Raw genomic sequence first — 23246 nt, forward strand, 5'->3', positions numbered from 1 at the left:
AAAACCTTCAAGTTGTCCAAGATGCAGTAGAATTATTAACCACCCTGAGCTGCCATATGGTAATTTAGCATTTAATGTTTGCCCTGACACACTGAGGAGTCTTCATACCAAGTTAGCAGCTGATGCCCCAAGTTTATGAGTACATAAAGAATAGCTGAAATAGTTTTCTGTTTAAACACCCAGCCCTTTATTCACTGGGTGTCAAACTTCCTTTGGCAGGGGGGTGGGGGCTGGATCCCCCCTGCACTACCCACTACAGTTGGTATAAATTAATAGGATTTTGCAGCTTTTTTGCAGCTGTATTTGTACAACTTCATCTTGAAATAATTTTAATTTCTGTGCCTAGGCTTATAATTTTTTCAAGCGCGTTACACAGTTGGCTGTACATAATTATGTCTTACAGCCATAAGCACTGACAATCTGCTTACCTAAACTATTCTGCTCTAAACTTGTCATTTCACTGATGGTGAATTCATTTAATGCATGTAATTCACCAGATCAAAAATTAAATTATCAATTAATAATACTGCAAAAAAAAAAAAATTAAACAAGAAATTCCCTGTGTCTATCAGAGTATCTGCAATTAAAAGGGGAGTTGAGAAGTTGAGAATAAGCATCCCAGACCAGTCTGGACTCTTAAAATCCTTGATGACTTGAATGCAGTTGTTGTTGGGGTTTTTTAGAGGGTGAGAAACTTGTGTTTGTGATCTTTGAGAACTGTTACTTGCTTTGGAGAGTTAAGTCCAGAACCAGGATGTGCCATAAATGGAAGTAAGACACGAAAAGGCTCTGTAACGTGTCAGAAATTGCTGCTTTTTTATTTATTTTTTTAATCTTTGGCGCCATGTCCTTAAGCTGGCCTGTCTGCCTCTTGCATTAGAAGTGTATGGATGGGAAGCACATCAATAAGTCACATGAATAAGTCTAACATCAATTGAAGTCAAAGCAAGCAGGGGTCTCAGATCAAACCCACGCAGAAACAGAGTTAACGAAAGAGAAGAACTTGCCAAAAAATCCAGCCCTGTGATTTCATTCCAAATGAGCAGAGTTCAGCCAGGTTTGAAATTTCCTCGAAGGCAATCTCCCATCCCTGATGCACAAGGCACATCTGCACAGATTCTGGGTGTTTGAGTTGAGGACACCCACACCAGAGGGAAAGATACCCTTGGAACTCAGGGTGTTGGTGCAGGAGCTGCAGCTGCTGGGGGACCCTGAGTGTAGGCAGAGGCTGCAGGAAGGTGATGGGACGGCACAGGAGAGCTGGCTGGGAGAGAGAGTGCTGGCAGGAGCCTGGCAGTGTGTCCTGCAGCTGCCGTGTGCTGCATGCAGCTGTGTACCTGCACACCAGATGTGTACGTGTGGGCATGGGCTGGATCCAGCCGTGCGGGATGGGTGCGCCAGCCTGATGACAGCCTGGTTGCTGTCACCTTACTGGGCATTCCTGACCACAGAGCTCTTGCGGTGTCTTGCTCTACAAGTTTACTGAAGGAAAAATACAGCTCTTGAGTGTCCAGCATAGCTATTGTGGAAGGAAACGTGTGTGCATCCTTGGGCCGAATTTGGCCATCAGGGAAGTTACAGAGGATTCAATATTTTGTCTGTGTAACAAAAGATGATGAGTCCTAGGAACAAAGACATCTCACACTGTCTTTGTTCGCTGGTCAATAAATCACAGAATCAGGATATCTCAGGTTGGACAGGATCCTTCAGGATCATCAAATCTAGACCTGCACTGATGTCTTTTAGCATTGCTCCCGTAGTGCACAGAGAGAACTTCATTCCCTGCCTCCTCACATTGGTGTTTCCTTTTACTGACCATTGAAATAACTTTTGTATGTGCTGTGCCATGTAATCTACCCTACATTACAAACAAATAGGTTTGCTTTCCCTATAATTAAACTTTTTAGAGAGACTTTGAGAGCTGCAGAGCTTTAAATCCTGCTCTGCAAGCATCCCAAAGTAGTGTCTCAAATACGAGCCTCAGCAGATTTTGTTCTCCAAAATAGACACACTGGAGGGGTTTATTGTTGTTTCCCATTGTTAGCCCTTTGCAGGCAGGTCCAAAAGCTTTATTTTATGCTGAGAGCAGCACTCACAATCATGCCACAACACCACTTCTCCATGATCAGTAATATCTGTAGGCATCATGCCATTGGGAGTTCAGCGCATGGCTCTGGGAAAGCCAGAGCTCACGACAAAAGCCAAGGTCACACACACTAAGCCCAATTATATCCCTTGAGTCGGGGAAAACCTTCCTTCCTGAGGACACCAGTGTGTTTGTTCTCCCCCGAATGCTTGTTCCCTGTGTCCAAGCTCACTGTCCTACCAAGAGGAATGCTGCTTGTGGTAAATTGCTGTGGGTCGTCTGAAGATCATTCTTCACTTGTTCTTCTGCTGTGCGGCTAAATTTTTAAGTGCCATGGGGCTTGATTTTTAGCTGAAATAAATTAGCAGGCCTCTGTTTGAAGCTACTGAGTCTACACTGATTTATACTAGCTGAGGGCCTCAATCATTAGTTACAGTGATCAGGTTACTCCTGTGTAGGTCAATACTTGCTACCCTTATTTATCTTCTGTGCTGAGTTTCCTGCTCAGTTTTACCCAGAAAGGTGCTGGATTCTCTTTTCCAGGCTTGTTTTGTGGCAGACATGATGTAATGACATAAGGCTTCAGGAGAGATACACTTCAAAAAGAAATGCGGACAAATTCCCACTGCCATGGTTTGTTTTTCTTGACTTTGTCTTCATTTAGGCATAACCATCACAGGCAGCAGTGGGGTCAGCTGCAAGAAGGTGCTGCAGGATGGTACCCTCTGCAAAGAAACAGTGGGTAGCCCTTCTTAAATAGATTTTGAAGGATGATCTTCTCTTGCCTGTCTTGCCTCTGTCGGAGGAGTAAGAACAGTGTGTTTTGAGCTCTCAGAGGTATTTCCTCTCATCTTTTGTCATGGAGCATCCTCTACGGCAGAGGAAGGTTTGTGCATCTGGCTCAAATCCCAGTCAGGCAATATCAGCCCCTTGCATCTTGCACAGTATGAACCAGTCTCAGTTCTTCAGGGCCAAAATTCACCTGATAGCAGCACATCAGCTCCACTGGGATGCCTTCAGTCACTGCAGTGAAGAATCTGCTCTCTTGCAAGAGAGATAAGGGAAAGAGTAGTAAAAATTAGTTTTGTTGCTTCTGCTGTCAAGGTTCTGGCAGTGATAAGACGTTGGTCACGTGGAGGTGTTCTGTAATCTTCTTTTCCCATCAGAGCTGCTCTCCTCCCTCTCTTTTGCCTTGCTACAGTCTGAAGCATTTCCACAGTGGAGTTCTCAGGCTGCAAAAGGCCTGAAGAAAAGCACGTATTACTTTAGAAATGACTGTGCCAAATTTTCCCTTCACCTGGTACAGTTAGGTGTGGAAGATCCACTAGCATTGGCCAGTTCCTGATATGGGGACCTTGGCTTCTTGACCTTTATAATAATAGTGAGTAATGAAAATTACTTCATTATTTAATCATAAAGACCATGCAACAAATTGCAGTTTACTGAGTTTTTCACTGGTAAAGACAGACCTGACAGGAGCTTCTGGCAGTGCCAAGTCACCACTCAGAAACTTTGACCAGCTGTAGAATTACACAGAGCAGACTGGCCCCATGAGCCCTGCAGACCTCAGTCTTTTTGTGTCAGGACAACTCAAGCTAAAGCATAAGTTCTTTGCTGTTTCAGCAGGTAGGAGAGTAGAGTTAAGCTGCAGCAGATCCTTGGCCTGGATGCACTGCTACACACCAGGTACTCTGTGCTTGTAGTGTGTTTCATCATGTATAGAATTTGGTTTTCTAGGCAAAAGGGTTGTTATTTTGCTTTTATCCCAAGCAGAAAAATGGTAGTTTTGAATTAGACCGTGAGTCTGACAAGTTCAATTTCATCCTGTACCTATGCATGAGGTCACACACAGTTACTGGCCAGAGTTGCAGGCAGAAATTCTCTCCCCCTGCATTACCAGCTCCTTATTGAGCCTGATTGATATGCTGTTCTCCATCTGCTCAGTGTTACATTTTCATCCAGGTAGAGGAGGAAAATCCTGGTAAACAATTCAAAAAATCTTGGAAGCGATAAAAGTAGTGGAAACTATCAAAGCTACCTGTGGGCACAGGGAAGGCTCCAGAGGAGTGTGTCCATGTGGATGTAATTGGCCTGAAGGGAGCAGCAGGGTTGGAGAGGAGCCCTTGGACAGAGGGAGCCCTGTGGAAGCCAAACGACCTGTGAAATGCTGGGAGCTGTCAGCAGCTGCACATTTGGTGCAGCACCTTAGCCAAGCACTCACAGGGTGCGTGCAGAGGAAGCAAATCCTCTTGGTAAGGAGCAGGCGAGCTGGATGGGAATGGCTGGATGGAAGTGGCTGGATGGGAATGCTGGATGAGAAGGGCTGGATGGAAATGGCTGGATGGGAACAACTGGGTGGGAATGGTTTCCTCTGCAGGTACCACAGAACAAGCTGGGCACACTGGAGAAGTTCTTCTCTCTTGGGTTCAAACGTCTCATAGTTTCGTTTCTTTAATGCAAGCTGCATCATCAGTTACATTAATGGCTTAAGTGACAGCTTTAATCCCTCTGGAGCACTACTTGTACTCTGTCTTATCATCAAAATAAATAACATTAGAAATCACTTTGCACAGATTTCAGCCGGAAGATTTAAGCTGACATGGGGAGAGATCCAGCCGTTGGGGCAAAGGGAACCTTTTGTAGTTTGGATTTGGATTTGTATTTTAAAAAAGAAGAAGAAACTTAAGCTGTCAGCAGTGAATCTGAACCATGTGAAAATTCGGTCTCTAGTCTAGGTGCAGTCCTTGGTCCTCTCTTTCTGTTGGTGGAAAGAAAAAACCCCTTCTTCCAGGAAATGTGATGTAGACTTAAGCCTTCAGGAGGATGGATTTCACCCTGGAAAGACTTGCTTCTCTTCTTTTTAACTGAGACCAGATACAAAGCTTTTAGAAAATCATGTGTGAGATGAAACCAGTCCCAGCTGGGGAAAGAAAGAAATCCCCAAGTAAAAATGTGTGATCCCATCCCTTCTTTCTTAACCAGGAGAGGTCTTTCCCCACTTAACCTCGTTTGTAAATGCCACCACCACGGACACTTGGCTCAGTCAATGGTCATTTTCTCCAGGGGTGGATGAATGCTTAAGGACAAGCTGCTGTTAAACCCGGGGCTGGAGTTAGTGAAAGTGCTGGATCTATACAAACATGCCCTTGCCATGTCAAAGGATCCTCTTTGCAAGGCACAGAAGAGACAGTTTTCTCTGAAGACAGAAGTGTTTTAGAGAATCTCCTGGGTTTTGGTTGGTTTGGTTTTTTTTTTTTCATTTCCTTCTAGGACATAGCTTGGGATCATTGACAAGTGTGATAAAAGGAGACAGAAATTAAATTTTACCTTCACCTGGCTGGGTCTACAAATCTTGTCTTAATTTTTCTCTACTTGACTTTTGCATCTTTTTATTTAAACCATATGTGATTCTTTCAGCAACATGCAGTAATTTGTTTGGAAATACAGGGCTAGAGATGTGTCTCTTTGCTGGCTTCTAAAACAACTGTGAAATAAGAGTTAAGAACTTTTATACAAATGAGTCCTAAACATATTGCAAATTCAGTTAAAAATAAATAAGTAAGTCCTTAGCAAAGATTTCAATAAACAGTAAGAGTAGTTGAATTAAAATATTTCCACTAAAATTAATGAGCCAATCCTGGAATGCTTAGACTGACTCTTAAGTGTGCTCTTTTAAAGGCTTTGAATATGTTTGCCTGTCTGAATTTCTATGGAGCGTTTTGAATGCATAACAGATTATAATCTTCAATTATTTTAATTTGGTTTTCTTAATGGGCAAAATAGCTAAGAGCTTAATAATAAAAGACACTTACTGCTTATCATTTACATTATTTTATGTGTTCATTAATAATTATAATGTGTTTTATAAAACAAAAAAATCAAGTCTACGTATCCCCAGGTCATGTCAGTGCAAATGTTGCATGCTATTCTGTGGGAGATTTGGTAAACTATGTGTTTTTTGGAGGGCATTTTTGTTTCCATATGTTTTAGAGCAAGACAAAGAACTTCAAAGGAAATTTATTTTCTGGTTCATTCCGTGGAAGGAAAAATGTAACAGAGGATAAATGTCCTACTTTGCTTCTTCCAGATACATTTCCTGGCACAGTGCAGGGTTGGGCAGAACCCAGACCAGAGACACCTAATGAAATTCTCTAAATAGAGTTTATTAGGTACAGGAGTACTGTCGTTACGGTCACATCTCCTCTGTAGACTCAGTTGTCCTTGTTCATTCAGCTTTTTCTTACACACCCCATTTCCTGGGCCTCCAGGCATTTTCTTTACTGCTCTCTAAACGTCTCCATTGGATCACTTTTTTTTTTTTTTCCAGTCAATGTCGTGCTCCAAAAACTGGATAATTTATGGTCTCACTGGTGCCATCCAATCTGCTGACCACGCAGCTTTCCATACTCTGTACCACTCCCGCTCCTGGCATGGGAGCATTGCAGGGATCTCTGGTGATTCCTGTCACTGGCAGGACAAGGGAGGAGGACTTGGGAATTCAAACCCCTGCAGCAAGAAAGTGAAATGCTGAGGGCACAGGGGTGTGGATCAACAGAAGAAAAACAATGATAAAATCTGGTACCTTAGAGGAGCTCACCACTTGGAATTCTGTTCACCAGTAAAGTTTGTGGGAAGGGTTTAGCTACCCAGTAAATCCTGATGGAGATGCACGACCCCCCTGTAGAAGCAGGATGCAATCATGTGCCACAAACACTGCTTTTCTGTCTAAATGTGACACTGCTGCAGAGGAGAAAGCCAGCTTGGAAGGGCTTAGCCCTGTGTTGTCTCAAGAGTTGCAATGTTCATTTTCAAACATTTTAGTTACTGAATCAGAACCTGCAGTAGGAAATACCCATCTTGTGAAATTGCACCATTTCTCCTGTTTCTGGGATTGCTTTGGAGAAAAACAAGGGCTGAGTCAGACTCTGGATGTTCTGTTTCTGAGAGGCAAACATTGCTGAGTTTTGGGTGATGCCTCAATGATTTGAACTCCAAGCACTCACTGCTGGGCTGCAAGGCCACCCTGTCCTTGCTGGCCACAGCCAAGCCCAGGGATGGCAATGCCAGTGCAGTGCCTGGCTCTGCTGCAGCTTCCCTCTGGGGCTTTGGTGGCTGATCCCACAGTTTCCAGATGGTCCATTTGTATCTGTCGGACTTGGTGAGGGTTCCTGCATGGAAAATGCTACCTGCGTTCATGAGGTAGGATAGGAACAAGGGACTGCATCTTCCAACATAAATTGCCTTTTGATCTGGGACATTTTCCCTCACCGGTGTATCAATCCACTCCAAGCTCCATCCCGGAGGGGTTTTTTAGAGCATAAAAGCTGCTTTGCAAGCAAATTCCTTTTATGACAGTCATCAGCCATCATCATTCATCCTGCTCACATCATCATATGCAGAGTTGTATCATGCCAGGCACTGGAGAAGCTCAAAGCTCCAAGGGTTCTCCGAGTAAAAAATGTATAAATGCAGCTAAGGAAAACCATCCCTCTGCCATCTGTTCTGTAACCCAGAGAGCCCTGCATACCTCTTGACTGCATTATAAAAGGAGAGATAAATGAAAGGAAAATTCATGTGTATGTTCTCCAGTCAGATGATTATCATATGGATCTGTTATCATCTTCACACTTTCCAGGCTAAGTGAAGGAAAAAGTAACTCCCTTCTGAACCAGTAAATTCCCCCAACCAGAAATTTTTATTCCTGATTTAGTGAGCTCCTTGGGAATAGAGAGGTGGTTGTTTTTTACTATTATCATTATTATTATTATTACTATTATTATTACTGCTATTATGGTAAACTGCTCCAGGAACTGTTTCAACAAAAGAAGTAAACCTTGCATTGTGTTCTGTTAATGTTCTTAACTTCTCAACAAGATTTACTAAATTGCACCCTGGGAATTAGGCAAATGAAACCTTTGGTCAGAATGTTACAGGATTACTGAAAAAATCTTTCTTTTTTTTTTTTCCTTTTTTTTTTAAATCTCATTAAGAGTGCTAAAATTACATGTTCCAATATAAAAAGCATGTGTGTGATAAATATCTCCCTGGTAGTAGAATGTGCTATGCTTCATTGTCAATGGTCTTTGCAACTTTCTGTGACAAGTGCTACTTCTTACATTATTTTTTTTCTGAACACTTCACATCCTTGTATTTTTACTGGAGATGGATTTAAGTATAGGTAGCAGGCAAACCCTTGTGCTAGATTGCAATTAACAGCAAATAACAAGTCTTTCCTGAATATTTGCAATGTATTTCCATCTTTGTTTTGCTCAATGCAGTATAATTAGCTCATGGATTTCTCGCAGTTTAATTGGGTGAGTCGTGTGGGTCTTATGATGTATTTCATCTCCTAGATCTGCAATGATTTACATACAGACAGCTTAGACCCTATTAATGCTAATAAAAGTGCTGCAAGGACATCCTATAGCGTGCACTTTATTAAACTGTACATAGCTTTCTTCGAGAGCTTCTGTTTATCTGCGTTTCCCAAAAATAAAATATAGTGCCTTTAGCACTGAATATTTAAATCCAGGCTCCTTTTCCCTGTTTCTCTCTCTCTCTATGCATTTCTAATGCTTCTATCACAATGGAATCTGGGTACTATATGCAACAGGAAATAGAGCAGAAAAATGTCCACTCTAACAGGCTCTTTCCTTCTGTGATTCGGGTTAAAACTGCTCCCATTTTGGTTCCCTGGAGTGTCTGCTTAGCTCTTTGGTGTTTGTGCTCAAGCACAGGCATAGCCGAGCCCAGCTGGGGCTGGGTAGGAGTGCAAAATACCTTTGTTGGGTTTTTGTGGGGTTTTTCCACCTTTGTTAAGGGAAAATTTACATTACAGTTTGTTTGGAGCTGTGCAGACACACACTGATGAAGACCCACAGTTGTGTGTCCCACATTACCCTTCTTGATATGTAAGGTGGGAACCCCACCCTGGCTCAAAGCTGGAGGTCCAGCAGCATCTTCCTGTTTTCACTTACCTTAAGCCTGGCTCCAGATGTGGATGTAGTGGGTTGGAGCTTGAACTCCCTGACATGAGCACAGACATTGCCACCAGCTCGATTTCCAGCCCTTCCCTCTGGCAGGGCAGACCTGACCTTGTGAAAATGGGGACGCTGGCCTTCAGCTATCAAAGTGGCGAGTTGGCTGCTGTCACTGAAACCACAGTTGTGCAAGCATTGCTTGATTTTAGTGTACCCTTCCTCACCCACAGATTTGCTAATGAAAGTTGGATTCGTGGCTGTCTACTCGGGTCTCTCTTCCAAATGCCCCCTAGCCCCACATCTACCTGGACAAATCCTCCTGTGCAGCATGAGGGCACTTTCAGTGTCCCTAGGCCCTCTTTTAAGTGACTATACCAGTGTGAGTCCAATCAATTTTCCTCAATACTAACAGTGTAACAAGCAGTGAATCCTTTGGAGAGGAGACAAATGGAGCTGTGTCTATTCCCTGACCTGCAGCTCCAGCGGCGCAGGTGCCGCGCAGATCAATCCTGGCCGCGTCTGTAATAACTGACGTGATTAGCCATTAGCAGGAGCAGACAGTTTGGTGGGGGAAACACAAAGAAAACGGTGTACAAACTTGTTAATGATCTGGACAAAGGTATCAGAGGAGATTCTGAGAGGCAGGGATCTGATATTGCCCTGCACAGACACGTTCAGTGCTGTCAGCCTCCTGTGTCAGGAGAGGAAGGAATAGCAGTAGGTCACATATGGGAGGAGTGTGGAGCAGCCCACAGCCCCATCTCAATTCCTTTGCCTAACAAGCAAAGCCTCCTCCTTCCTTGGGAAATGACCTTCTCTCCTCAAATCAAGGCTGTTTGGAGTACACAGGGTCCCACTGAGTTCGCTCAGGCGCCTCCAAAGGTGCAGCTGCTGTAGCAGAGATGCCAACGTGCACTCAGCCACAAGGACTCTATTATCTTCCCACTACTTCGTTGTATTCATAGACCTGTTAGGGAAAAATTTATGCACATCGCTTTTTACTGTGCCAAGACACTTTGTGATGGTGCAGGGGGTGGTAATTTATTTGTACCTTGCACTTTCTTTCAGGAATAGTCATGCTGTTGCAAGAACTTCTTTCAGCATTTGATCAGAAAATTAAATTTGTGTTTAAAGAGATAGTCAGGGTTGCTAGGACAACATATTAACCTCCCTTCTTTTTTTTCTCAGCTCTGTATCCAAGGTTCATGGAACTCACTGTTGCTGTACTCGGCTTGCAGTGTTGTTCTCAAGGTGCAGGAGGGAAAGGCTTTCAAAAACAATGTCCAAAACATGTTTTTCCTCAACAAATAATCACATGAAATGGTAACATCCCACTGGGCGTTCCCAGCCTGGCCTTGTCAAGCCAGCAGGGTTGGACAGAGAGGAGCAAACAGCCCTGTTCTTTGAATTTCATGGGAGTTTCTGTGTGCACAGTCACCAGGACTGAGAATACGATGGGGGAGCTTGCAGACAGCGTTTTCAGAAATGATTAATGGCCAGGAGACTCTGGGTATGGCTGAAAAATTTGGACACTTAAAGGAGACCTGGGTTTCAGTAAACAGTGGGGTTTGTGCATTTTAGGCTCTTCCACATCTCAGCTGAAAAGTCACAATTTCAATGATTTCTCATGAATTAAAAAGGAGCAAAATAGCTGAAACTATATGGAATGTACTTTCCGTAGCTTTTCCCCAGATCTTTGGCGTTCAGCCCCCTTGTCAGGACTGACAGTGGTATTACATCTCTGCAGTCTTCAGGCTCAGATCTTTAAAGCTGCTTAAACATCTGTATGGCTTCTGTCCAGAACTCATGGATCCGTGTCTCTGTTGTTTCCTGCAGATCCGTTCTGATAAGGACAAAGAGATCCACATCAGGTACAGCATCACTGGAGTGGGAGCCGACCAGCCGCCCATGGAGGTCTTCAACATCGACCCCGTGTCCGGCAGGATGTATGTGACACGCCCCATGGACAGGGAGGAGAGAGCTTCCTACCACGTGAGCATCCAACACCCTGAGCTTCAGCTGGGCTCACAGCCTCAAAGCAGAGCTGCTGGGTTCAAGAAGGGACACGCTAAATCGGCCACACCAGTGCAAAGTGCTGGTTGGTGGCAGCTGAACGTCAGCCAGCATGTGCCCAGGTGGCCAGGAAGGCCAGTGGCACCTGGCCTGTGTCAGCAGTAGTGTGACCAGCAGGACCAGGACAGAGATTGTCCCCCTGTGCTGGGCACTGGTGAGGCCACACCTCAAATCTGGGGTCAGTTTTGGGACCCTCACGACAAGAAGAACATTGAACATGTCCAGGGAAGGGCAGTGGAGCTGGGGAAGGGTAGAGACAGGGAGTTCAAGAGGAGCAGCTGAAGGAGCTGGGGGGGCTCAGCCTGGAGAAAAGGAGGCTCAGGGGGGACCTCATCACTCCATGACTACCTGGATGGAGGTTGGTCTCCTTTCCTCACATGGAGTTGGTCTCTTTTCCCAAGTAACAGGTGACAGAACAAGAGACAGCCTCAAGTTGTGCCAGGAGAGTTTAGGTTGGATATCAGGAAAAATTTCTTCACCAAAAGGGTTGTCCATCCCTGGCACAGGCTGCCCAGGGCAGTGGTGAGGTTACCATCCCTGGAGAGATTTAAAAGCCACGTAGATGTGACAGTTGGGGACACGGTTGAGTGATGGGCTTGGCAGTGCTGGGGGAACAGTTGGACTTGATCTGAGAGGGCTTTTCCAACCTAAACAATTCTGAGATTATATGAAAGTGGAGATAAACTGATGTCTTTTTCAGACACAGAGTCATTTGTTTAAAATGGTGCAACTTCACACTGCTTGTTAAATCCATGCAAATTTATGTGTAGACTGAACCACCCAAAACCATGAGAAGCCAGTCACTACATTAGCATGTCTTGGGAAATGACTAATTTAAGAATCATTACTGCATCTAAACATGCAATAATTGCTATAGTCATTTTTCATTTTAATTCACCAGGAGATGTTCAGGCAGTATGATGGGGGTGTGTCAGATAGGTTTTTAAATACGCAGATAGGCTAATATTAAGTATCAGGGAATTAATTAAGATTAATTACACTCAAAAGTGATGGTGCCTCATGCTATCCTAGTTCATAAAATGCTCTACCTGCAGAATGCTCACAGTGTAATTGGTTGCTATGTTTTGATATAAATCCCAGCTCCTCTGTTGCACAGTGTAATTGCACAGCAGAGCCAGTCCCACAAACTGCTAAAAGAAAAGGTTGCCCCTTGCATGATAGCCCTGCGAAATTTCAAACATTTTCTGCATCTGCGCTCTGGTTGTCTCCTGGAGCGGTTGTGAAAGGTTGTTTCATGGATTGCTATCAGCCTTAGCCCCATCTCTTGGCATGGTAATAGCCCTTCCCAGAGATGCTGTAATGTCAGCAGAGCTCACGGGTCACTTCCACTGACACCGCAGCCCGAACTGCGCCGTCGGAGATGCACATTCTGTCAGCTTTATCAGGTATCCAGTTAACCATGTTGACACAGCTTCTGGGCTGGGGTGGAAGGATAAAGAAAATAGATTACCTCTTTAGTTGGGTGGAAAAAGAGATTTCCCCTGGGTAAAAGGAGATCTGAAGAAAAATTATTTTATCCTCTGTGAACAAGAACAATTATTTTGTTTGTTGTGCCTAGGAAAATATGAAGAGAGGTTGTTTTGGAGAAGAAATATTTGAGATAAAGTGTGTGTCATCTCAGCGTTGTTGATACTGTTTCAGCAGTGCCAGGTTATTATAACAGTGTAGTCAATAATAAAAAAGTTAAGACTTTTGATGGAGCCGCTGTGATGTCTGTGAACAGACACTCGCAGTCAAAAACATGAGATGAAACAGATTTTGTCCTCCATCGTAACAAACCCTGTGCCCCTCAAAAACAAACTGAATCTACCAGTCACAGTGAATTCAGCAAATTGAATTATTGCCCTGTCAGAGGTGACGGGATGAGTCTGCCTTGTACATACCACAGGATTTCCAGCCTTTTCTGTTTCTCACAGACACCTTGAACTAGTGGCATCCATATGTAAATAAGCAAATTCATACTCCAGAGGTTACAGGAAGATGTATTTTATAGAGAGAAAAACTGATAAGTATGTTATGAGACCTTATAGACAGGAATACTGAACGATAGGAAAATCTTTGTTAGGAGGACAGTAAAAGGTGATGGAGAACATTTTAAGTTGTCTGTAAATGACCTTTAGATCCTTCAGCATCAGTGGCAATGGATTGATGGTTTCTTGAACCATCAGTTGTTCATTCACTCTTTACAAAGCCTTTATAAATACACCATGCACAAAGCAATGACCCAAACACTGGAGCAGAAACTTACAGCAGGAATGAACAATGCTGCAAACCAGAAAAAAATTGGCCAGTTTCCAGAAAGAAGATTAAGTCCAAAATCTTGGCTAGTGGAGGGTTTGAAGAAGTCAATGAATTTATGCCACTTCATAGAGCCCGGTCTCTAACTGGTAGGAAGGGCAACATGGAGCCAGGTTTGAACTGAGTGCTGGAAGAGCAGTGGCTGAGCTGTAGGCTTGGATGTGAACTGAAGAGCTTGGCTACCTTTAAACTTGCTTGAGATCTGCTGGAGTTTCCTTTAGCTTGAATTAGTAGCTTTGCTCCTCAGCTGGGGTGGAGAATGTCGGTGGAGCTGCAAGGCACCACTGGTCCCTCTGACCCAGCAGGACGTGGGCTCTGTGTCTGATGGAGCTTTGTGCTCCAGCTGAAGGTGGGTGCGTTTACACAGCTTCAGGTTTGCCACAGCACCAAACAGAACCCAATCTTTTCAGCTTCTCTGTCACTCTCGAGTGTTGTCCTTGCTGCTTTTGTTCCCAGGTAATCTAAAAACTAATTATAAAATAAAGAACAATAATTTGCAAGTGTTTGTGAGGCTACATATCTAGAGTTCTGTTTCATTAACTCCCACATTTTCAACACATATTTTCTTATGCATAATTATCTGTATTGCTTCAGGACTACCATTTTTAAAATACTAGTGTTTTAACACTCCCTGCATTCAGCAAAGCCATTTGTCTGATGAAACCTGCCTCGTTCCCTAAGGTGAAACAGATTTTTTTCTAATTATATCAGGAGTTCTGCAGCAGAACTTCCCCTGTTTTTGTGATCATTCTTGAACTTTTAGGGAGGATCATTCCAAGCTTGAGGTATGCAGAGATGTGTGTGCCTCTGGGACTCACAGCCCCTGCCCAGGTGTTGTGTGTGCTAGCACTCCCAGTGATTGCAAGTTCAGCTGTATTTTGGCCTCATCTGTTTTTGTCTGTGCTTCAAACCAGAGCACAAACTCTCCAGGGACCTCACAGACATCCCAGACGCAGAGTCAGCTGAAAATACGAGCAGAGAAAAGAGAAACAGGCTCTGCAGCCACTTAACCAACCCCACGTGGTGGTGTGGAGCTGCACAGTGATGCCCTGAGAGCCACTCCAGCGTCGTCAGTGCCATGGGACACACAGCCATGGGACAAACAGCCATGAGACAAACAACCATGGGACTCACAGCCACAGGACACTGAGCCATGGGACACACATCTGTAGGACACACAGCCAAGGGACACACAGCCATGGGACACACGGCCATGGGGCACATTCCCCACATTTCTCTGCCGTCTCACTGTGGCAGGCGTGTGCTGCATCTCCCCTTGCAGTCAGCCCCTGAAATGTTCACTGCATGCCAAGTGAGTTTCAGCAGGTAGTAATATTTAATATGCATGAGTTCTCTTGGCCTTATTTAGCTGCGCTCCCCAAGTCCCGTTTGTGCTGCTGACAGAATTAGTGGCTCTGAATGTCTTTTCTGATCCAGACACCAGTTTCATACTAAGCTGCAGTTAGGCCTGGCAAGTACAAGGGATAGAAAATTGGTAGCTTAGTTTTCCAAGACGTTTTTCAAGCTCTGTTTTCAAAAGACATCAGCATAAACATGTCAGAAAGTAATCATTGCTTATGATACTCAAGTAATATGCATTATAGGGAAACTTTGAAGCAAGTCCTAATCCAGTTCCAGACACATGTGTGCGCTGTCGGCATCAGGCTGATTAAATACTCCCTCAGAAATGGCTGGAGCAGAACAGCTGGGCAATAGACTGACAAGGAGTAGTTTTAAATGCAAAGGAACAAAACAATTTTACTACAAATTGTGGGATACAAGAGCTAATTCCAGTATTTTGAACCATGTTGAATAATGCCAGCCATTTGTGTCACAATGCTCTAAATTGAACTTTTAATCACAATTAAGAGCACACAAATTAGGCATGACATTGTATGCTTATTGCTTAAAGGCTCTGTCACTGATTGATAATGTATATTTGTATTAGTAGTATTAGTGCCTAAGTAATATTCATATTTAACACAATTCATTGTGTTGACTTTGACTAACTACTTTCAGATACCAGCAGCCTCCAGTGTAATCAATAATCATGATACCAAATCATTTGTATGCCAACAGCTACATTTACACTGGAAACTGTCAGTAGGAAAACCTCAGAGACCTGTGTTAGCTGCTGCTGAATATGATAGCAATAATTGTCACACTTTTAAACAATATTTGTTAAAGGATATCGAGCCAGCTCCTGGGCTGGTACAGCAGAGTGATGCATCAGCTAGAGATTAGCTGGCTACATGTATTAATTTTTCAGAATCCTTTGCAAGGTATTTCATTTGATTTTATTCCTTCTTCACTCCTGTCATGTTCTCCCTCTTGGGGAAAATGTAAATATTTCAGACTAACTTTATAAATGTTTCTTAACCGTCTCTTCAGCCACCCACCATTTGAATATTTGTGCATGCCCCATGTCTGACCTGTGTCCTGGTGGTGATGCTCAGTGACCTTGCACGGGTGTGTTTTCCAGCCCAAAATGATGTGTGTGTCTGATGGAGCTTTTGTGCCTTGCCCAGTGCTACAAAGCACTCCCATGCATCTGCTTTTCATCCCCTCCATCACTCTACCACCAAAACAGAGGTGGTAGAGGTGGCTTGGCCACAGGTGACCACAGAGCACCACGTGGGCTCTGACTGTGCCTCGCAGAAATGAGCCCCATCTCAGCCGTTGAAGGATGGCTCCAGAACAAAATGTGTTGTCCAGCTTGAGGATTCCTCATGAATAGCAAAAGTAGGACAAGAGAATGAGGGAGAAGATGAATTAAGGAAAGGAAATGTAGTATAGATCTGCCTTGGAAATCCAGCCAGTTTCCCAGCAGACAGATTGACCCCCCTGGAGTCCCTCCTTCCTTGGCGCTCTCTGCTGAGGATGGTCTCTATTGAGGAATTGTCTGACAAGGAATGGATTTGAACAGGAAGAGCTCCCATTGAGTTGAAATTCAACCCTCTGGCTCAGGACTCCCTTCTCCCTCTGCCACAGCTGGCACTGACCACAGAGAAGGGACATGTTGTGGGAGATATGGAGGTGTTGGCGCATGAGAGTTGTTCAGAGAGTACAGGCAGAGAAAATGAATGCAAACAAGCACAAAAGGAAGAACATAGAAATGTTCATTGAAGCCAGGCCAAAAAAAGGAGCAGGAGAAGAGAGTGTCCTCTTCCTGGCACTGCAGATGCTGAGTCAGGACACCCGTGTGCCCAGCACTGCCCTGCCTCCCATAGCTTAGCCCAGTGCTGGTGCTGGGCTCAGGACACTTGAGCATGTCACCACAGGTTTGATGAGAATCCTGCAGTCTTGCTCATTGAATTTTTTTTGCCTTGAGTGCAGGCAATAATGCATTGATGGGTACATGTGCTCAGTGAGTGCAACAAGCAGATAGATGTGCATTGCTGAGAAATCCCTTACTCCTGGAGATCTCAAACAAAAGCTATCGAATGTAATTAAAAATTTGCAGGGGGAGAGTCAGATCTGAGGGGGGAGATACCAGCTTTGCTCTCTGCTTTATCTCTGAATGGAACCATTTCCGCTGCTGGAAATGCTGTAAGAGAGAGCCCAGTGCTGCCTCAGTTTGAAGATAATAACTTTAATTTTAGCTCTGAATTACTTTTTTTCAAAGACAGTCTGACCTCTGACTGTAAAGTTATTGAATTGCTACATCTGACATGATGAAGGATAGCTCAACAGGTGGGAGCCAAAGCAGTTCCTATGTAGGAAAGAAATGCAGATATTAAGAGCATTGCAAGTCATGAAACACAAATGGTACACCCTGTATTGAAAGCAAAGCTGGACTTCTTCAGGCTTTAAAGAAAACGTGCTGATTAATTTCTTTAAAAAAAAAAAAAAAAGTGTTTTTCTCCCAGCTCATTTCACGTGGCAGTTTGTTCTCTTTGCTTGATTAAACGTTAATCCAGCCCATCCTAATGGTGTGCAGTTCCTTTTGTTAAGCTCTGGACTTCTGAGCACCATACATGAAGGGGAAAGTTGCATCAATCACCAGCACAGTGAGAGTGAAAGACAGGAACCAGGGCTAATGCAATTAGCACATTTATTTGTCATGCATCAGAGGAGCTGGAGACCTCCCTGTTGTGTCAGCTCTGACTCCCAGCAGCATCCTGATGGTGTAGGGAGCTGCTGGGAGAGACCAGAGGCCTCTGTCTCACTGAATGGCATGGGCTGGTGTGTTCCCTGTCCTTCAGCCCCAACTCTCCCAGCCAGCCCTGGCACAAACAGGTTACCCAGAAAAGCTGTGGCTGTCCCATCCCTGCAAGTGTTCAAGCAAAGGTTGGATGGAGCTTGGAGCAACCTGGTCCGGTGGAAGGTTCCCTGCCTGTGACGGAGGGTTGGAACTAGATGAGCTTTAAGGTCTTTCCCAGCCCAGCCCATGGTGTGATTCTGTGGCTCTCGGAAGCCTTGGTTCCTCAGCCCACCAGCCCTGTGGGATGTCACGTGGCCATCCCAAGTGCTGTCCCCGGTTCTCCTGGCGAGGGAGGAGGTTCAGCAGTGCTCACAGGGGCTGAAATGAAGAGGGATGGTGGCCAAAATGTGCAGCACTCGGAGCCAGGCAGTGCCTCCCCACTGGCAGGCGGGTTGGGGGCCATGCAGCTCTTCCCTCACTGCTGGAGTTCTCCCGAAGCCGGCATCGGCAGCGCGTTCAGCCACGCACCATTTAGAGTAGCCATCTGTTCCCTTTAATGAGAAAGCTATCCATTTTTTTTTCACCTGGTTACTGATTGTTCCAGACTATTGTGATTGCTTTGTTTTATTAATTACTCATTTTGACATGCTGTATCTGTCTCTTTTGTTCAGAAAACAGATGCTCTTGTTTCTGGGCGTTATTACTGATGGTTATTGCTAATAAGATAAAGCTGCAGTTCCAGTTTAACTGAGGGCTTAACACCGTGGCTCTGGTTATTGAAAGCCTCAGCACTGGGTATTTTATTCAAGCCTGAGGAAATTGCATTCTTAGTGCCATGAGGGCTCCCATTATTTGAAGGAAAGGGAGTTTTTAAATGTCTTTTGGTGCACAGAGCAATGGGGTGGGTAGCTGTTGCTGTTCCTGGAGACCATGATTAAACAAAGAATAAACATTATTAAGATCATCCTGAAATCTCTTCACTTACTAATACGTAGTATTATGGGTGTGAAATGCTGCAGGTTCCCATAAGAAACTTCTCATTCAAAATCATTTCTGCACTTAATGTGGATCTAAGCAAAATTTGCTTTTCAGATTGCCAGACAAGGTTCGATATGTCTTAAAATAGAGTGGTCTGTGAGCTGTGAAGGGGATAGGATAGCATCACTACGCCAGAGTTGAAGTGTTTCCACTGACAATCACTGTTTCAAAATATTATTTCAATAATATATTAAGCTCTGAAAAACTGTCTGTGAGTTGAGTGTAGATGGAAACCATGTCAGTGCTTTCTGCTGGAATTAGATACTGGCTCCATTCAATTTTGAGAAAGTATCTATGATGTAAAGTCAATCCTTGCAAAACAGTCTCTCATTCCGTAACAAATCCAGTTGCTGATATTGTGCTTTCTTTGTGCTCATTCCCAGCTCCGGGCTCATGCAGTGGATATGAATGGAAACAAGGTGGAGAATCCTATTGACCTTTACATCTATGTGATTGATATGAACGACAACAGGCCGGAGTTCATCAACCAAGTCTATAATGGATCTGTTGATGAAGGCTCTAAACCAGGTACAGCTGAAAAAAAAGTCTTAAAGTATGACAGATTTTCAGCCATTCATCTGGTGTGGTGGCTTGGGCTCTGCTGGGAGCACAGGGGATGAGGGAGAGGTTTGCTCTTGCTGCCTCTTGGGGGAAGACTGATGAAGGTGAGAACAATCTGGTGTCTCTTTTTCTGGATGAAGAGAAAGAGCAGACTTGGGATGGAGGGAACCTGGATCCTGGTGGACCCTTCCTGGCTGTGGAATTTGTAACAGCAGTTTTGTAGAGTAATGCTCTGTAGCACCATTCTCATACATTCATTGCACACGTACAGGGCTGTTATTCTAATTACAGAGCCCTGAAAGCCAGACTGGTAGTGGCCTTTCACTGACCCTGTGTATCAAATGCTCAATATCCTCCTCCTTGATGTTTAATTCAGTCATTTGCCAACTCAATATCTGGCATCCAGTCAGACTCCAAAGAAGGCTGTCTCAAGAAAATACTTTCTTATACGGGACCTGATGCAAACCTGCAGAAGTGGGACTATCCACATTGAAATTGCAGGCTCATCTTTTGTCCCCTAACAGAAAGTAAAATGGAGAAAAACCTGAAGTTGAATTTCAGGATCTATATGGGTGAAAAACCAGTGAGGGTGTAAGCTGTATGAGGAAAAGTGATGATTTTTACATGAGCACATTTATATGCTTGGAAAAAAACCAGAGCTTTAAAGGTCTTTAATGTTCTATTTCCAACTCTATTGTTGATTTGTTATTTAAGTGTGGTGTAACACTGCAGTTTCCAATACGGGAGCAGGGTTGGTTTAGCTCATTGCTGAGTGCAACTAAAATGAATGTATCCATTCTCTGAACATAGATTGTTCTGTGTCGCGAGTACTATTGGAAATCTCCTGAAATCAGAGAGAGTTTTCTCCTAGATTCTCTCCTTGGTTGTTTGCCAGCTGAGGGGTTAAATACCCCGTGACTTTGGTTTGTGTCAGCAAACATTTATCACGGCGGCTCCGCTGCCGGAGGTGTGACAGGGAAGTCTCCGCTGGGCACTGTTTTTAACAAGGTGATTCACAGTCCTGATTGATTGTCTTCCGGCACTGTGAGGGCCGGGCAGCTGTGGGGGACACGTGGTGGGGACAGAACGTGACATTATTTCTGAGCAAAGGATAGGCACAGCTCCCTCTCTGATTCCTTTGGGTGGTGATGTCCCAGCTTCAAAGTCCTAATCCCGGTCTTGCTTGGAGGAGGGAACGTGAGAACTCCCTGAGCTGATGGCTCTAATGACATCTTCCCAGAGAATTCTTCCAGCTTTCATTTGACGGCCACTTTGGGGCATATAAAGGTTTGAAGATTGATACAACATTTCCATAGCAAATCAAATTTCTTACATCTTATTCGAGGACAGATCAATATTCAAAGTGTTCCCAAATGTTTTAACTAGCTCTGTTCATCTGCCAAAGAAGCAGTAAATTGCATCCTCTTCTTGTCTGAAATCCAGATAAGCCTTTGAGCTATTAAATAGAACAGGATAATTTTGCCTACAAAATACTTGTGCCTCTGCTTCTAGCAGTGTTTTTTGGTATTCTCTATCCCAGGCTGGAGTGCTTGCCTTTAAGGCAGGAAGGTAGAAAGCAATCTGTTTTTATTCAAAAGCAATTACATTTGTCTTTGATGTATTTGTCAGGGGTTTTTTTCTCTCTTTCCTGTTCAATCGGTGTTCTTTTAAAGGTTTATATTAGTATTGAATTTCTCTTCCTTGCTTTTGTAGAGCCTCCTAGGAATTTGGGTATTGGAGGCCCTCATCCCGTGTGCTTGGCAAGAAACATGATCTTGTGCCTTTGAGAAAGTGATAGAGAGGTCATGGAGTTAAAGGGAATATCTGCGTGCTCCTCCTTTGCCTCAAAATGATGTGTCCCTCTTTTGTGCAGAGACAAGTGTAGACAATGCATTTAGCTAAGGGAAGATCTTGCAAATATTTAGAACCTTTTTATTAGTTGAAGATGCCTCAGAATATTGTAACAACTCAGGAGTAACAATACCACCAGTCACTGCAAGAGAAGAAATATGTGACCAGAACTCATGATTATTTCTGGCAGCGGTTAAGAAATGAAAGACACTGCATATTCTTTGAGGTAACAGCAAAAATTTGTTCAGTACTGATTCAACAGTAAGTTAGATATGTATATGCATCTATAAAAATATATCTGCGTGTGAGTGAATATCTATGCTTCAAGCAAACCAAAAAATCTTGTTATATGTTACAGGAGTTCAGCATTCATTTCCCTCTGCTCAGTGCTGCTGAACTATGCCTGAGGACTGAAAATGCTTCCCTGGATATCCTGTGCAATTGTTATTTCTCACATCTTCCATATGCCCATTTATAATGGCTGTGATTAAAAATGCAGGATCACTTGATTACGACAGTATCTGCAATATCTGTTCTTAATTTTGCACACCTCTGATGAGAAAGTTATTAGAGTATTGGCTGTTTGAAGTCAGTGAGAATTTTGCCGAGATTTCATAAAAAAAACCCCAGAAAAAAATGGGTTTTTATATGGAGCTCAAGCTCTGCCCATGGGAATTTTGCAGAGCAAGACCATCATAAATGTGCTGTTGAGCAAGGGGCTGAGCACAGCACAGTGACCTTGAGCTGCGGGGAGAGCCCTAGCAAGGCTTCAGCAGGGTCAGCAGAGCAGATCCCGTTCCAGTGAGCAGGAAAAGGGCCCTGTGGTGCTGTCCCAGCACTCCCGGGGTCCAGGCTGGAGCAGAGGCAGGGCTGTGTGTGCACAGCAGGCAGGGCTGTGCCTTCGCTGGATCCTGCAGCCTAGAACCCGCTTGGGGCCGGGATGTGGTGACCTGGAACAGAGCTTGGGGCCTCATCTCTGAGCCTGGCAGGGAGCTACAGTGTGTGCCAGGCCAGGGCAAGGCATGGAGGGTGGCCAAGTAAGATGTGTCCTACTGACTCAACAGTGAACAAGCCAAAAGAGGGTGGAGTGAAGCAAAGAAATGGGAATGCAGAAAGCAGCGGGCTCCAGCCTGCGGCACGGTGTCACTGCTGGGCACTCAGCCTCCCACAGAAGCAAGTTTGCTTTAGCCTGGAATACAAATACAGAAAATTGTCCAAGGCGTGGGAGAGTCGGCAGCGATGTGAAGAGATCCATTAGACAGTCTGATGGGGTTTAAGTGAAGGGGCTTCCCAGCCTACAGAGCACTCAGCCTGGGTTCCCAAGGAGCGTGCTCTCTGCGAGTCACCTTGAAGCAACCCTTGGGAGGAACAGAAAAGAAATCATCAAGTATTATTAATTATAATAGGTTGTTGTTGCTGGTTAAGATTATAATAACTTAATTAAAATAGTGTCTTGAGCCGTAGCTTAGTATTCTTGAGATCAGGAGCTCACTCTTGGTAAAGTTCTCTGTAGTGAGAACTGGCCCTGGACATCCTCAGATGTGCTGGCTCTTAAACTGAATTGCAACTCTTTCCTTTTCTGATACTCTCTGGAAAACGCAGTTTAATGCATTTTAGCTTATCTAGCCTCAGGTCAAGTAGCTGGGCAATTTAAATGTGTAGAAGCAAGCCCTCCCAAAAATGCAGAACAGGAGTTGTGATGCAGGATTTCCTTTTCCACAGGACCATCTTTCTTCCTCACTCTCCCCGTCCACAAGTTGTTTTGATTTAACGCGCCACCGTTTGAAAGTGTATCTTAAAAGACCGTGTTTTACTCATGTTGAATAATGTTCTGCCTCTTTGAACTTTGCCTCTGTGTGAAGAACACAGCCAAGTTTTAAAAATGCAGCTGCAAGCTGGAGCTGAAATTCCCCTGCTCCCTCTGGCAGCCTTAATCAGCAGAGCTCTCCCGGAGCTGCGCGTTGCCTTTCAAGCGCTGACAAAGCGGGATGAGTGCAGAGCTCGGCTGCCCAGCACTGCACTGCCCAGCAAGGATTCTTCTGCTGCCTTTTCCATGCCCACATCTCCGAGCTGCATCACACCGGATCCTTACAGCAGGAAGGAACTGGGGCTTGGAGTGGGATTTTCCCCTCTGTACAGCACCAGTGGCTGCCTGCCGTGAGCACAGCCCTTGCAGAGCGAGGTGCGCAGGATC

The 23246-nt window shown here is 44.4% G+C and overlaps 1 protein-coding gene across 2 annotated transcripts in view; it reads left to right on the forward strand.

Annotated features, from left to right (window-relative positions):
- Nucleotides 1–23246, forward strand: part of CDH4 (cadherin 4) — a 422865-nt gene that overhangs the window by 315785 nt on the left and 83834 nt on the right. For both annotated transcript variants that reach the window (XM_066199202.1, XM_066199203.1), the window contains exons 5-6: nucleotides 10903–11058; nucleotides 19024–19168. In XM_066199202.1, coding sequence (XP_066055299.1) covers nucleotides 10903–11058; nucleotides 19024–19168 — 301 coding nt within the window. The remainder of the gene's footprint in view (nucleotides 1–10902; nucleotides 11059–19023; nucleotides 19169–23246) is intronic.

Source organism: Chamaea fasciata, unplaced genomic scaffold (assembly GCF_029207755.1).
Source record: "Chamaea fasciata isolate MVZ Bird 193981 ecotype frontalis unplaced genomic scaffold, bChaFas1.0.hap1 SCAF_17, whole genome shotgun sequence".
In the NCBI taxonomy this organism is placed as follows: domain Eukaryota; kingdom Metazoa; phylum Chordata; class Aves; order Passeriformes; family Sylviidae; genus Chamaea; species Chamaea fasciata.